General features: G+C 49.7%; 1 protein-coding gene across 1 annotated transcript; it reads right to left on the reverse strand.

Annotated features, from left to right (window-relative positions):
• Window positions 1-499: 499 nt before the first annotated feature.
• On the reverse strand, window positions 500-11,239 carry COL6A2 (collagen type VI alpha 2 chain). The gene is made up of 6 exons (XM_032692802.1): window positions 11,203-11,239; window positions 10,937-10,982; window positions 10,489-10,641; window positions 9,862-10,314; window positions 9,519-9,557; window positions 500-1,880 (listed from the first exon to the last, which is right to left on the reverse strand). Exons 2-6 carry the CDS (start codon window positions 10,968-10,970, stop codon window positions 1,273-1,275), a joined length of 1,287 nt encoding a protein of 428 aa, XP_032548693.1. The 5' UTR covers window positions 10,971-10,982; window positions 11,203-11,239; the 3' UTR covers window positions 500-1,272.
• Between the last annotated feature and the right edge of the window lie 1,800 nt (window positions 11,240-13,039).

Here is a 13,039-nt window from a genome sequence, read left to right on the forward strand (position 1 = left end):
ATGTCCTCAGAGGGTTCCTTCAACTTGTGACACACCATGGATGGTGTGTTGGATGTAAGATGTGCTGAAGAAAATGCATATAAAGCCCAAGTCAGGTGCAATGGCACCTTTGTTGTGGGGAAAGGCACAGCCCCTCAAAGAGAGGCACCTGAGATCTCCTCACCCATGAACAGGTGAGGAACGTGAACCAGGTGAGGAATGAAGGCATTGTCTGTGTTGTGGTGAGACACGACAGTCTGGATGTGCCCTGCCAGGGGGCAGGGCCAGGGTGCACCTGGAAGTGTTCAAGGCCAGCGCTTGGAGCAACCTGGTTTAGTGGAAAGTGTCCTTGCCTATGGCAGGAGGATTGGAATGACATGGCCTTTCAGTTCCCTTCCTACCCAAACCATTCTGTGATTCTATGATTATCTGGACTTATCAGCTTAGAACCAGGAGAACCAGCTGCTCATTAAAAATAATTAAAAAAAATAAAATGAGACGAACTACAGAATATAGAGGCTTTTTCAGTGTAGGGTGAAAAGGGTTCGTTTATTTTTGCAGACAGCACAATTCAAGTTCAAATCTGGGCATTGCTCAACAGATATCGGTGGGATGAAGGCGCCATTGACACTTTGAGCACACCGGGGTGACAGGGAGGCAGCTCTGGTGGCTGCCTGGTATTTTGTGAGATGCTAGGAGGCCCCTCTCAGCCAGGATTTTGGGTGCAGTAATAAATGAGCAGGTTCTGATGAAGGGCAGAATGGCAGAAGGAATCACGGGAAATATGGCCCACAGGAAAATAAAGATCTTAGAGATGATTTGTGAAATTTAGGATAGATAGACCCCCAAAAGAAGCATCTGCAGACAACTGTGGAAGGCAGCAAAACCTCTCACACCATCCTATAGCTCCCAGGAAGGAGGAGCAAGACACACTGAGGAATACTGAGAGTTTTTGAAAACTAGAGTTATTCATTTATCCTGCTACACTGGAAAGGTTTCTTGCTTCTCTGATAAGCCCTCCTAGGATTACAGTACATACGCAAGTCATGGCTTGGTGTGTAAAGCTTTATATGGCTCCGTATTTTCCTTTGATCTGGGTTTTAATTAGCACCATAAATGTAACATACACGGCTCTTCATCATGAAAATCAATAAAGAGCTCTGGATTTTGGCTAGAAAGGAGGACCCTGAGGGCAGCTGTTCTGGGCTAGCAAACATACAAGGGAAGAAAATACAAGAGGTAATATCAGGGGTGTGTATATCAGTGAGACGAGGATGTGTGCGCGCCCTTCATTTAACAAATCCACCTAATGAACCTGTCAAAGAAGCTGGGCTGGGAGAGGCTGTCATAGTCCTTCTCCCGGAAGATGGCTGCCTGGTCCCCGAGGCCAAGCTTCAGCAGGACATCCATGTCTACGTCACTCCCAAGGGCCACCACTGTGGGCATGACATCTTGCTTCTTCATGGAGTTGATGGCCTCCTCCAGGTTCTTGCTCCCCGTGATGCCGTCAGTGATGAAGACGAAGGAGAGCTCAGCATTGCGCCGGGCGAGTCGCTGCCCGTTCCCTGGGCTGAGCACGATGTTGTTGATGGCGTGAATGATGGCTGACCCGATGTTGGAGGACGAGTCCAGGTACTTGATTTGCGCCAGGGCAATGGAGATCTCTGTCAGGTTGTAGGTCAGCGGGAAGACCACGTTCTGGTCCCTCTCACTGCCGTACTGCAGCAGCGCGATCCGGGCGTTCATGTTGTCGCTGCTGCTCCTGGCCAGTGTGAGCTGCCGGGCCACCTCCTCCACAAAGTGGTGGGCACTCTGGAAATTCTGCTCACCGATCCTTTCCGAGCCATCGAGCAAGAAAACTATGTCAACGGGGCGCTGGGTGCACTGGGCCACAGCAAGCTCTGCAGGGGGAAGAAGACGACAAGAGTTGGGAGAATAAGAAGACTAAGGGATAGGTCTGGGGCTTGTTTCAGGCCGTTTGGGCTGGAGTTGCCTGTGTGCACCCTTGTCCAAAGAAGGACCAGCCCCACTCTGCTGCCAAAGCCTGTCTTTGCAGCTCATAATGGAGGAGCTTTGCTTCTGATGCCCTCAGCTCCCAGACACTAGGTCTTAATGAATGTTAATTCTGGGACCTATGAACGACTTCAATGAAATTACAGGTCTGCACATCTCAGTCCGACAATTACATCCACTGTCTTAGATCAGTTCCCGGCTCTCATCTGTGAGAGGAATATCCAGAGATTAATGTCAGGCAGCACCTGCAAACCTCTTGGTTACTTCTGAAGAGTGGTTTACTTTCAGAGTTATTTTTACCATAGAATCAAAGAATGGTTTGTGTTGGAAGGAATATTAGGGATCGCCCAGCTCCAAGTCCCCTGCTATGGGGAGGGACAACTTCCACTATCCCAGGTTGCTCCAAGCCCTGTCCAAGCTGGCTTTGAACACTTCCAGGGACGGGGTGTCCACAACCTCTCTGAGCAACCTGTGGCAGTGCCTCACCACCCTTAAAGAATTTCTTTCTAATCTAAGCCTTCTCTCCTTCAGTCTAAGGCCATCAATGCACACACAGATTTTTAGGATAGAAGCTGTTTTCCTGCTTTCCACCCAGCTTAGTTTAATCAGCAATCACTAATTCCTGAAGAGCTTATAAAGATTGGGTGGAAAACAAGACTAATTTTCTTGGTGCACTTGTTCATAATAAAGCAGCTTTGGTGATAGATGTCAGACTGATATTTGAGGGGAACACAGTGGGACATTGTTCTTTAGTCATGCAGAACAGCACCTGTCCGTGAAGTGGGCATATGAATATATGAACATGAAGTGAATGAGCTCAGGAAAAAAAAAAAAGAAGAAAATAGCTATCTCTGGAGTCAGCTGATAGTAAGGGACCATTGCTTCATCCCTTTTCTGTAGTTATGTGTATTGCATTTGGTGTTCCTCTGTGGTCCCCCTGAGTTGGCCATAGCAGAACAATGGCCATACCACTTTTCAGCAGTTCTGTGGCTCTTAAGACTGAATCTCAAAAGGGCGAAGTCCCAAAGATGTTGCCATATTGTGCTGCATGACTGGCAAGGAATAGGAGCTTCTGGAGCAGCCCCAGCCTCAGCATCCGTTTCAGGCAAGGAGGGGTAACTTTGGTGGTAGGAGTATTACAGTTTGCACTATGAGCAAACCCAACCTGACAAAGAGCTTCCTTGGTGCTGAATGATGCTACACCTGGGTTCAGCACAAAATCATGGAATCGCAGAATTGTTATGGTTGGAAAAGCCCTCTGAGATCATCAAGTCCAATCATTAACCCAGCACCACCATGTTGACCACTAAACCATATCCCTAAGCACCATATGTACATGTATTTTGAACACTTCCAGGGATGATGACTCCAGTGCTTCCCTGGGCAGCCTGTGCCAGTGTCTGACTGCCTTTTCAGCAAAGAAATTTTCCGTAATATCCAATTTAACCTCCCCTGGTACAACTTGAGGCCATTTTCTCTTGTTCTATCACTTGATACCTCCCCTCCCTTAAAGCAATAAAGGCACATACTCACCTTTGCCCAATCTTCCGTGAGAAATGTTGTCTAAATGGTATGCTGGTGCTGAGTTCCTGGTATGCAGGCACTGCTGCCGCAAGGATACTTTGCCTTGGCAGCACCTGCACTCCTCGTCCTCACCTGTTCCGTGCAGTTGTGGAGGGGGAAAGGCAGGAAGGCCTTGCAACCACACAGTGCAAAACCCACGTGAGGGTCTGCGAAAGCCAGTGGAAGCGAGTGGGTAAGGAGCGAGGGCTGCGTGCCATGTTGGAGCGGTGTTAACAGTCTCCCCCAGTGCTTGCCCACATGTACTCATGTTTTTGGAGATGACAAGCACCATTGACCCGCCTCCCACGTGGCCCAGAGCAAGCCTTAAGAGCTCTGAGCTAAGCTAAGGGGGTGGCTCAGAGAAGCACCACTCCACGGAGCGTCAGCGACAGTGCAGTGCATGTCTGACAGGAGTGTTTCCCGGAGACACTCTGCTTGCTGCTTGGCCCTCACAGCTGGAGAGGGCTGCCTTCCAGCTGTTTGATAAGGTGCCTTTAACATATGGGAATGTAACAGATGCGAGGTAGCAAAACCTTGGGTTTGTCCTGCTGGGTGTCATGCTCTGGCTGCAGCTTGTTCCCATTTCTGAGAGGGTGAGGACCCAACCACCCTTTCCTGCAGCAAGGGAAAAGATTCTTGTTCTTAACTGGGAGAGAAGCTCTCAGGGGCACCACGAATTAGGCCAACTAAAATCTTGCATTGGTCCTTCTCATGTGTCTTATAGCATGAATGCCTGTAGCTCACCATACTGCACAGCTGAGGATGTCTATGAGGGCAGCACAAAAAAGCAGAAATACCCCCTATTTTCCTCCATTAGCAACCCCTTTAATGGCATGCATGTGCAGAGTAACCCCACCCATTCACATCACTTTGCTGCTTCTTCTAAAGCCTGGGGAACTCGTATTTTCTCTATTCTTTCACTGTGTTGACAGTGGAGATGAAAGTGAGGTGGGGATTGACCTCCCTGCCCTTTTCGGAGTTTCCCCTTTTCCCAGGCCCTCCTGTGTCTCTAGGGAGGGGGGGATTATCCTTTACCCAGATCCTTTACCCTGTGTCTTTCCTTTGCCCAACAGCATCACTGAATGAACTGTTGCTGAGATGAAATCCATCAGGTTTTATCAGAGGGATTAGCCAGCATTATGCTAAAAAAACACCCCTTCACCTGCCTGCCACCAAGGGCCAGTGCAAACACCACTCAGGCAAAGAGACATTTTCTCCCTCTCCCACTGCCCCCCACCAATGAGCTGAAGGTTTTTGAGAAGCAAAAAACTTTGTTTTCAATGTTTTGCTAGAAATTATTTCCAAGGGAGGTGAAATAAATAGCCACTGTGTGATGAAATTAAATGAAATCAACACACCCTTTGCTGAAATCTTCCCCAATCCTCATTTTGTTCAGCAAAATGTCCCAGCCCTGATATGTTCTCTTCAAATCAGTGGTGTTTAGGGGCTTTTCCTCTGGCATCATGGCTGGAGCAGCTTAACTACTCTGAGTTTAGTCCTGCATCCCAATAGACTAAGTCACAATAATTTTGGGGTAAAAATCGAAGCAGAATAGGGAGTCTGGATTTGCACAGACTATCCAGAATATGAGAATTATGACCAGACTCAGGCACAGGCTGATCCTTTTGCCTTCACCTAAAACATGAAGCACATCGTGTAAAGTGCTCAGAATTCTTTTCCCTCTATTCTGTGACAATAGCAGAGATCTCTGAGCTCCTTGTCCCCACAGACTGGGTGCAAAAAGTGCTGATACCCTGAGAGAACGCTGAAATAAGTTAGATGCAGGCAATTCCCATACCTGAGCTTGGCAACTGGCTCCACTTTTTACACCTTTTTACAGCCCAATCACATTTCTGAAGACGGTACCTCTCCCTTCTGCCCATTAAATATGTCATTTGCTCAGGAGACTTTATTGCAATAATACCATGCCAGTTAGAGCAAGCACTTCTACTCCTGTGTCTGCACACGAAATTCCATTTTCTCTAAATATGGCTAGAGAGTAGTTAAACTGGAGGTGGGAATGGCACACACCCCCCTAACTTTGTGAAAACCCGGGGCCCCTGAGCTGATGGAAATATCACTCCTTGTCTAAACACACAGACCGGCAGTGCAAGGGGTGTGTCTGTGGACTTTGAACCAAACCAGCACTGTGTGTGGATTAAATAGGCTATATCAAGTTTAGGTACTTGCTTTTAAACAGTTCACGTAATTGAGTGCGTGATACAACACATGACATGGAGGTGTGACTGCACAGTCAAGGATTTCTGCTTTGGACCACCCGGTCCTATGTAACAGAATATCTGTCTTTTGGATACAGACAGGTACAGTTGTTAATTAAGACAGAAGAAGAACAAATGTGCAAGCAGAGAAAGGCCAAGGGAGCTCAAACAGCTTCTGAGAGAAGCATTCCCCAGGTACAGGTGCTCCCGATGGAAGGAGAGGGTGCTCCCTCTCCTGTATTGCTTGCTCCTTCCCTCCCACACCCCCAGCTGCTCACTGAGGGGTTTCACAGAGACACTGGCGAGCAGGAATTGCACCTTGCTTTGTCAGCCTTGCAGGAACCAAAGAGAGCCTCACAGTAACTGAGAGAGAGGATGCAGAAAATGCTTCAGAGGGTGTCACCAAAGACATAGGTAGGAATGCACAGGGAAAGTGCATCGTTAGACTCTCTGTAAAAAAAGCAGTGGGCAAAGCAAGAGCATCCCTTGCCATTGCTGGGGAAAGCTGCCATGCTCATCAGCCAGCTGAGCTGGAAGGGACTGCTTCTTGTGTCCCACCCCCAGCTGAGCACAACCAAGCTGTTCCACTGCCTCTGTTTCTCCTAAACTAAAAGCATCTACCAATGTACCTGTCCCCTCTGACAAGTAGGCACTTGAGGAATGATGATTACCACCTCCACTCAACCCCTGCGTCCCCGTGACCTCTAACCATGGTCTCAGCACAGCCCTAGCACAGTCTCTGGGTCCCCCACAATCTCGCTGTGCACCATTTTGAAGGTGTCAATGAACAAGTCCATCCACTCCTGCCGCTCATTTCCAGTGGCAAACTTGGCTTTTTCGGCGGTAAAGGCCAAAGTGGCCACCAGCTGGGTGTACACGCTGGGGTCCCGGGATTCCCGCGTGGAGTTTAGGAACTGGGCGATCGAGTGTATGGTGCTGGGGAAATTTATGTTGACTCCCTCTTCCATGGGGCGGAAAATAAGTGGGTTTACGCTCCCAAGGTTCCTGTCATCTGCAAGTGAGCGTCAAAAGGATATTTTCAGGGCTTGCTAGCAATGGCTGCGTCTCTGAAAGCTACCTGGCCTTCCTACTTGCAGTGCACCAGAGAAGAACAGAGCTAACGAGGACAGAGAAGTAAAGACCAAAGCCAGGTTTTGAATCTTTATGCCATTTATGTCTGAGGAACCATGGGATCTGTACCGAAATCTTTCACACATCAACTGAGCGACTTTAGAAAATTACACAAAACCTTAACTGCCCAGTTCCTACTCATCCAGCATGATGGAGAAAGGGCAGTGCTCAGGAAAAAGGCCATGGGGTCCAACTTCTTTCTGCAGATGGGATTCACCCATCATGTAGCTTTGGACTCTACTATGTGCAAACCATACATGTGATGCTGTAAGGCAGAAAGACATCTAAGGGACAGCATTGTGTGACCTCCTCTCCTGGCACTCAGCCTCAAGGCAGTGACTCTAGCCAAAGCTGTGTAGTGTCTGGACTAGTCAGGACCCAGAGAGCCTCCATCTGCACCTGGCTGCACTGAATTTAACTCTGAATAAACCCCCAAAGCTCAAAGCAAAGCCTTCTGCATGGGTTAGCAAGAGCCTCACAGAGTGTTATGCGGTTTCTGTGAAGCAAGTGGTCAGATTTGCTCAGTATTTAAACCCTCGAGCATCCTGTTAGTACGGCAGTAATTGATAAGAGACATGGGTCTCTCCCAAAACCAGGAAAATCTGGATTTCCTTAGGTAAAGTACTGGGGCAGCATGAGGGGGAAACAGTGTGTATGTGATACCTGCCCCTCTCTGTGCTCTGCTGATAACACCCAAGCTGAAGCTGAGGTACAATTGATTTGTCCCTTAAAAGTGTTAGCACTGCCACTCTGACAGCCATGGGGCTAAGAACAGGACTGGTGTAGCTGTGTCCCTGACCTGGGCCTGTCTGGCTGAACCATGATGGGACGTACTCCTTGGATGTGCACTAGCTCACTCACATGCCCTCTGCAGAACACGGTCTCTATGCAGAGGATTTGCATGGGAACTGGCATTAACTTAGGAGATGCTCTTGGAGAACCAGAGGAAGTCAAGCACCAAGCAGAGAGGCCCCAGGCTCTCTCATGTGCCTTATGTCACATCCCATCCAACAATTTCCCTTGCCACCATGCAAGTGTGATCACTGCAAATCCTTCCAAATATGATGGCAGCAAAGCATCACAGACCATCCGGTGTGGGGCGTGGAAGGCTCATTGCCCAAGGGCCCCTAAATCTCTACCTATTACTTACAATTTGATCTACCAGACCTAGCACAAGTTTTGCCCATGCTGAGATGGGTCTACTGGCACTTTGACAGGAGGCCCACACCTACTGTGCCACATCAGTCCACCTCCTGTGTTCTCTAGGGCGCAGGTCTTGCCTGCACTTGACATGGTTTGCCCACAGCATGGCTTGAGGGATTCACCCCAGAGGGAACCCCCTCAGATGCTTCCTTGAGCCATTTCTGTTCTGGTCTCCAGGACTGTCAGATACCAGTGAACTGTTCTCACCTTGCATCAGGAACAGAAACACCCAAGTACGCTACAAGGAAAGCACTGCCAACTTCACCTTGCTTTGGAGGGCTTTGGTGGCCCAAGCCTAGGAGGAACGAGTGTGTCACTGCTTTGGTTCCTCAGAAATGGGAACGCTGCTAAGACCAAAACCTTTGAAGACACCTGAGCAATCACCAGTGTGGCATGGGGATGTCACCTCCTTGTGCATGGATTCGCAGGACAAAGTTCCTCAGAGGACGCGGCAGAGGAGCTCAGGGTCACGGTTGGACACTGTGCCCCCTGCGTGGCCAGGTGCAAATACTCAAAATACCAGTGAGAGATTTTAGACAGGAATGATTATAGCTTTTCATAGATTTCTATGCATCCTGGGACCAGTTTTCCTTCCCTAGGTATGGAAGCAAAGGGACTTACTTCAAAATGAAATTTGATATTCTGTAAAAGGCTCAATTGAAACTGCGGTTCTCCACAAAAACATTCATGGCAAGAGTAGAGATAAAAATCTCAGGAACTGCCAAAACTTAAGTCCCCTATAAACTTGTGTGTATCAGCACAGAGTGCATCTACTGCATTTAAATAGGCACAGGGACTCAGACAGACAGGATCTCTAGGAATTGCCCCTCAACAAGCAAAATGTGACCAAGTCAAGCTACCTTCAGCACGCAGCAGCTGTCTTCTTGGTACGAGAGGATTCTTATAGCCTTTCCCTTTAATCCAACACCCTGAGTTAATTGTTAATCAAATACAGCCAGCGTTAGAGAAGCCAAAGCTTTGGGTCCACTGTGTTGTCATTTTCCAACTGATTTCTGCCAGCTGCTCTGCCCCTGTCACTCCCAAGGAGCATCCTGATACAAAGGTCACAGGAATGGGAGAGTTTAGCAAGGGGGGGCTTGCCTTGAGTTTGGAGGTCAAAACCAGGTGGCTCCCAGGAATTTGGGCAGGGAGAAATATCAGGGATGAGCCATGCTGGCGCACTCGCACGGTGTACTTGTACCTACCTATGCAGAGAACTAAGAGAGAGACAGGAAAAGAGCAGGAGACGAAACCCTTCATCCTCTCCTCGTGTAAAGTGACACTGTTTCTCAAACTCCTGCCATCCAAAAGGAATGGACAGAGTTGCACCCCCCCTCTCCTACTCCTGAGCCTCATGCACTCTCCCCCTTGACTTTTTGCAGATGGCATGAAGATACTTGTAATGTTTACCTGTCTGACAGGGCAGTTCAGGGCAGACGACCTGTGGATCTGGAAGGAAAAGAAACAAGGAAAACTGAGTGATGTGCTACCATCCCCCTTCACTGGCTCAGTCAGCATGGCAGAACAAGGTTCCTTACATGGAACTCTAAAAGGACTGCCCCAAAAAGCTGGCCCATATCTGAGGAAGGACTCTTAGTTCAGGGCTACATGAAGGTCAGCCCCACCATGAATGACCCAGCTACTGGCCAACCTGCTGGGACACAGTGTCTCTGCAATCATATATGCCCCCCATCCCAAACTCTGGGGTCGAAACTCCAGTTCCAGTAAGAACCATGCACGGACAGGTACAGACCTGGGCAGAGCACGTCTTCCATCTTGTCAATGAATTCCTCTGCCACCAGGTCTGAGAAGAGCCTCATCTTCTGGACTCGCTGGGGTTCGTTGCAGGCGATAGAGACCAGGGTCTCGCTCTGCTCTGGTTGGTCAAACATGTCTCCTATGCCAATGGTGTTGACGACCACGTCTCTACCACAAAGGGCCCCTAAATTCTTGTCGTCATCCCGGGGGTCATAGCGCCCATCTGTGATCACCACAGCAAACACTTGGGCTTTCTCCCTCCTGCTTTCCTTGATAAGCTTGTTGTAGGCGAACTGAAGGGCAGATGGTGTCCAGGTGCCTCCAGCGATCCACTCCAGGCGCTTCACTGCTTCCTTGAAGCTCGACAGGGAATCAATGCGCTCGTCATCAAGCTTGATGGCTTCAAAAGTCCCCTCATGACTGTACTGCACCACCCCAACACGGGCACCTGCCAATGAAGCATCACATTACTTGGATTTGTGTCCTCAGTGAAAAGCGGAGAAACTCAAAGACCCGCCCAATTGGCATGAAAAGCCACAGAAAATAAACAAACATGGAAGCTGGAGAGATCCAAGAGCCTTTTCTTTTCCCATGCCCCACTCTGTCCCCACACAGTCCAGACCTGTCTGTGACTTGGGGTCCTTGGCAATAGAGCCCAGCCTGCTGACCACATTGATGACAAAATTCTTCTCCAGGGTGAAGTTGGTGTAGCCGATACTCTCTGAGCTGTCTATGACAAACATGATGTCCAGGGCCCCGCAGCGTTTCTCACAATCTGGGGAGGAGGGCAGAAAGAGGAAAACACGAGGGTCAGTGATGGTGGGAACAACAGCCACCAGGGAAGAAACCATCCATGGGACGATGGAGAGCAAGATGTGCTCCTTGTTCGATCAGTTGCTCCTTCCTTTGAGGAAGGAGGAAGAGGAGCACACCAAGCATCCACAGCTGGCAGCTCAGCGCAAGGGGTGGCTCATGGGGCAGAAGGATGAGATGACCCCTCTGTTGACCCCCTTTCCCTATCCCTCAAGTGGTCGTTCCCCTTCCCTGGGGAGAGATGATGGTCTGCTCACCACAGCATCCGCACGTCTCTCGCACATAGGTCATCACGTCGCAATCCTGCCAAAAAAGGGGTGCAGGGTGAATACTTCCCTCTGTCCCCTCTAAGGAAAAGGCTCCCAGTTCCCCTCCCAGCCAGCCAGCCCTCGCTCCCTCTTTCTCTGGCTCCCATGGGAAGCCATAGGCCACCTCTGCCGTGCAGCAGCAGGACCTGATGCCCTGTTTCTTTCTCAGGCAAAGACAGATTGCCCCAGCAGGAAGAGCAAAAGGGGCTACTCACAGTCAGACCAGGGTCTCCTGGTGGGCCAGGGGTCCCCTGTAAGAAGACCACAGGGATTTCAGGCACAGATTTCCAATTAGATCGTTTTCTGGGAACTGGAGCCATCAAAAAAGTGGCATTTGCAAAGGGATAGGAAGGGAAGGGAAGATTTGAGAAGAGAAGGTTTGGTAAGGTTTGGGAAGGTTTGGGAAGGGAAGGTTTGAAAAGGGAAGGTTTGGGAAGGGAAGGTTTCGGAAGGTTTGGGAAGGGAAAGTTCGGGAAGGGAAGGTTTAGGAAGGGAAGGTTAGGGAAGGGAAAAGAAGGGAAGGGAAGGTTTGGGAAGAGAAGGAAAGGTTTCGGAAGGGAAGGTTTGGGAAGGGAGGGGAAGGTTTGGGAAGGGAAGTTTTGGGAAGGGAAGTTTTGGGAAGGTTTGGGAAGGGAATGTTTGGGAAGGGAATGTTTGGGAAGGGAAGATTTGGGAAGGTTTGGGAAGGTTTGGGAAGGTTTGGAAAGGGAAGGCATGGGAAGGGAAGGTTTCGGAAGGTTTGGGAAGGTTTGGGAAGAGAAGATTTGGGAAGGGAAGGTTTGGGAAGGTTTGGGAAGGTTTGGGAAGGGAAGGTTTGGGAAGGGAAGGTTTGGGAAGGTTTGGGAAGTTTTGGGAAGGTTTGGGAAGGATTGGGAAGGATTAGGAAGGGAAGGTTTGGGAAGGGAAGGTCTGGGAAGGGAAGGTTTGGGAAGGGAAGGTTTGGGAAGGTTTGGGAAAGTTTGGGAAGGTTGGGAAGGGAAGGTTGGGAAGGGAAGGTTTGGGAAGGGAAGGTTTGGGAAGGTTTGGGAAGGGAAGGTTTGGAAAGGGAAGGTTTGGGAAGAGACGGGAAGGAAAGGTTTGGGAAGGGAAGGTTGGGGAGGGAAGGTGTTGGGAAGAGATGGGAAAGGAAGGAAAGGTTTGGGAAGGGAAGGTTGGGGGAGGGAAGGTTTGGGAAGTTTGAGAAGTTGTGGGGAAGGTTTGGGAAGTTTGGGAAGGTTTGGGAAGGGGAAGGTTTGGGAAGGGAAGGTTTGGGAAGGGAAGGTTTGGGAGGTTTGGGAAGGAAGGGAAGGGAAGGTTTGGGGAAAGGAAGGGAAGGTTGGGGAAGGAAGGTTTGGGAAGAGAAGGGAAAGGAAGGAAAGGGTGGGAAGAGAAGGGAAGTTTGGAAAGGTTTGGGAAGGAAGGTTTGGAAGGGAAGGTTTGGGAAGGTTGGGAAGTTTAGGAAGGTTTGGGAAGGTTTGGAAAGGTTTGGGAAGGTTTGGAAAGGGGTGGGAAGAGAAAGGTTGGGAAGGTTGGGAAGGGGTTGGGAAGGGAGGGTTTGGGAAGGTTTGGGAAGGTTTTGGGAAGGGTTTGGGAAGGTTTGGAAGGGAAGGTTTGGGGAAGGTTTGGGAAGGTTTGGGAAGGAAGGTTGGGAAGGAAGGTTGGAAAGGGAAGGTGTGGGAAGGTGTGGGAAGGTTGGGAAGGTTGGGGAAGGTTTGGGAAGGGAAGGTTTGGGAAGGTTTGGGAAGGTTTGGGAAGGGAAGGGTTGGGAAGGTTTGGGAAGGGAAGGTTTGGGAAGGTTTGGGAAGGTTTGGGAAGGGAAGGGAAGGTTTGGGAAGGGAAGGTTTGGGAAGGGAAGGTTTGGGAAGGGAAAGGGAAGGGAAGTTGGGAAGGGAAGGTTGGGGAAGGGAAGGTTTGGGAAGGGAAGGTTGGGGAAGGTGTGGGAAGGTTGGGGAAGGTTTGGGAAGGGAGGGAAGGTTTGGAAGGGAAGGTTTGGGAAGGGTTGGGAAGGTTTGGGAAGGTTTGGGAAGGGAAGGGAAGGGAAGGGAAGGAGAGGGAAGGGAAGGGAAGGAAGGA

This window comes from Chiroxiphia lanceolata, chromosome 7 (genome assembly GCF_009829145.1).
Source record: "Chiroxiphia lanceolata isolate bChiLan1 chromosome 7, bChiLan1.pri, whole genome shotgun sequence".
In the NCBI taxonomy this organism is placed as follows: Eukaryota; Metazoa; Chordata; class Aves; order Passeriformes; family Pipridae; genus Chiroxiphia; species Chiroxiphia lanceolata.

What these genes read in the sequence shown, in the direction of transcription:
- COL6A2 (XM_032692802.1), bottom strand. Translation starts at nt 10,970, where the DNA reads ATGACCTATGTGCGAGAGACGTGCGGATGCTGTG. An exon ending in GGACCCCAAGTCACAGACAG is followed by an intron (nt 10,315 to 10,488) that starts GTCTGGACTGTG and finishes CTTCATTGGCAG; the next exon opens with GTGCCCGTGTTGGGGTGGTG. An exon ending in TGAACTGCCCTGTCAGACAG is followed by an intron (nt 1,881 to 9,518) that starts GTAAACATTACA and finishes TTCCCCCTGCAG; the next exon opens with AGCTTGCTGTGGCCCAGTGC.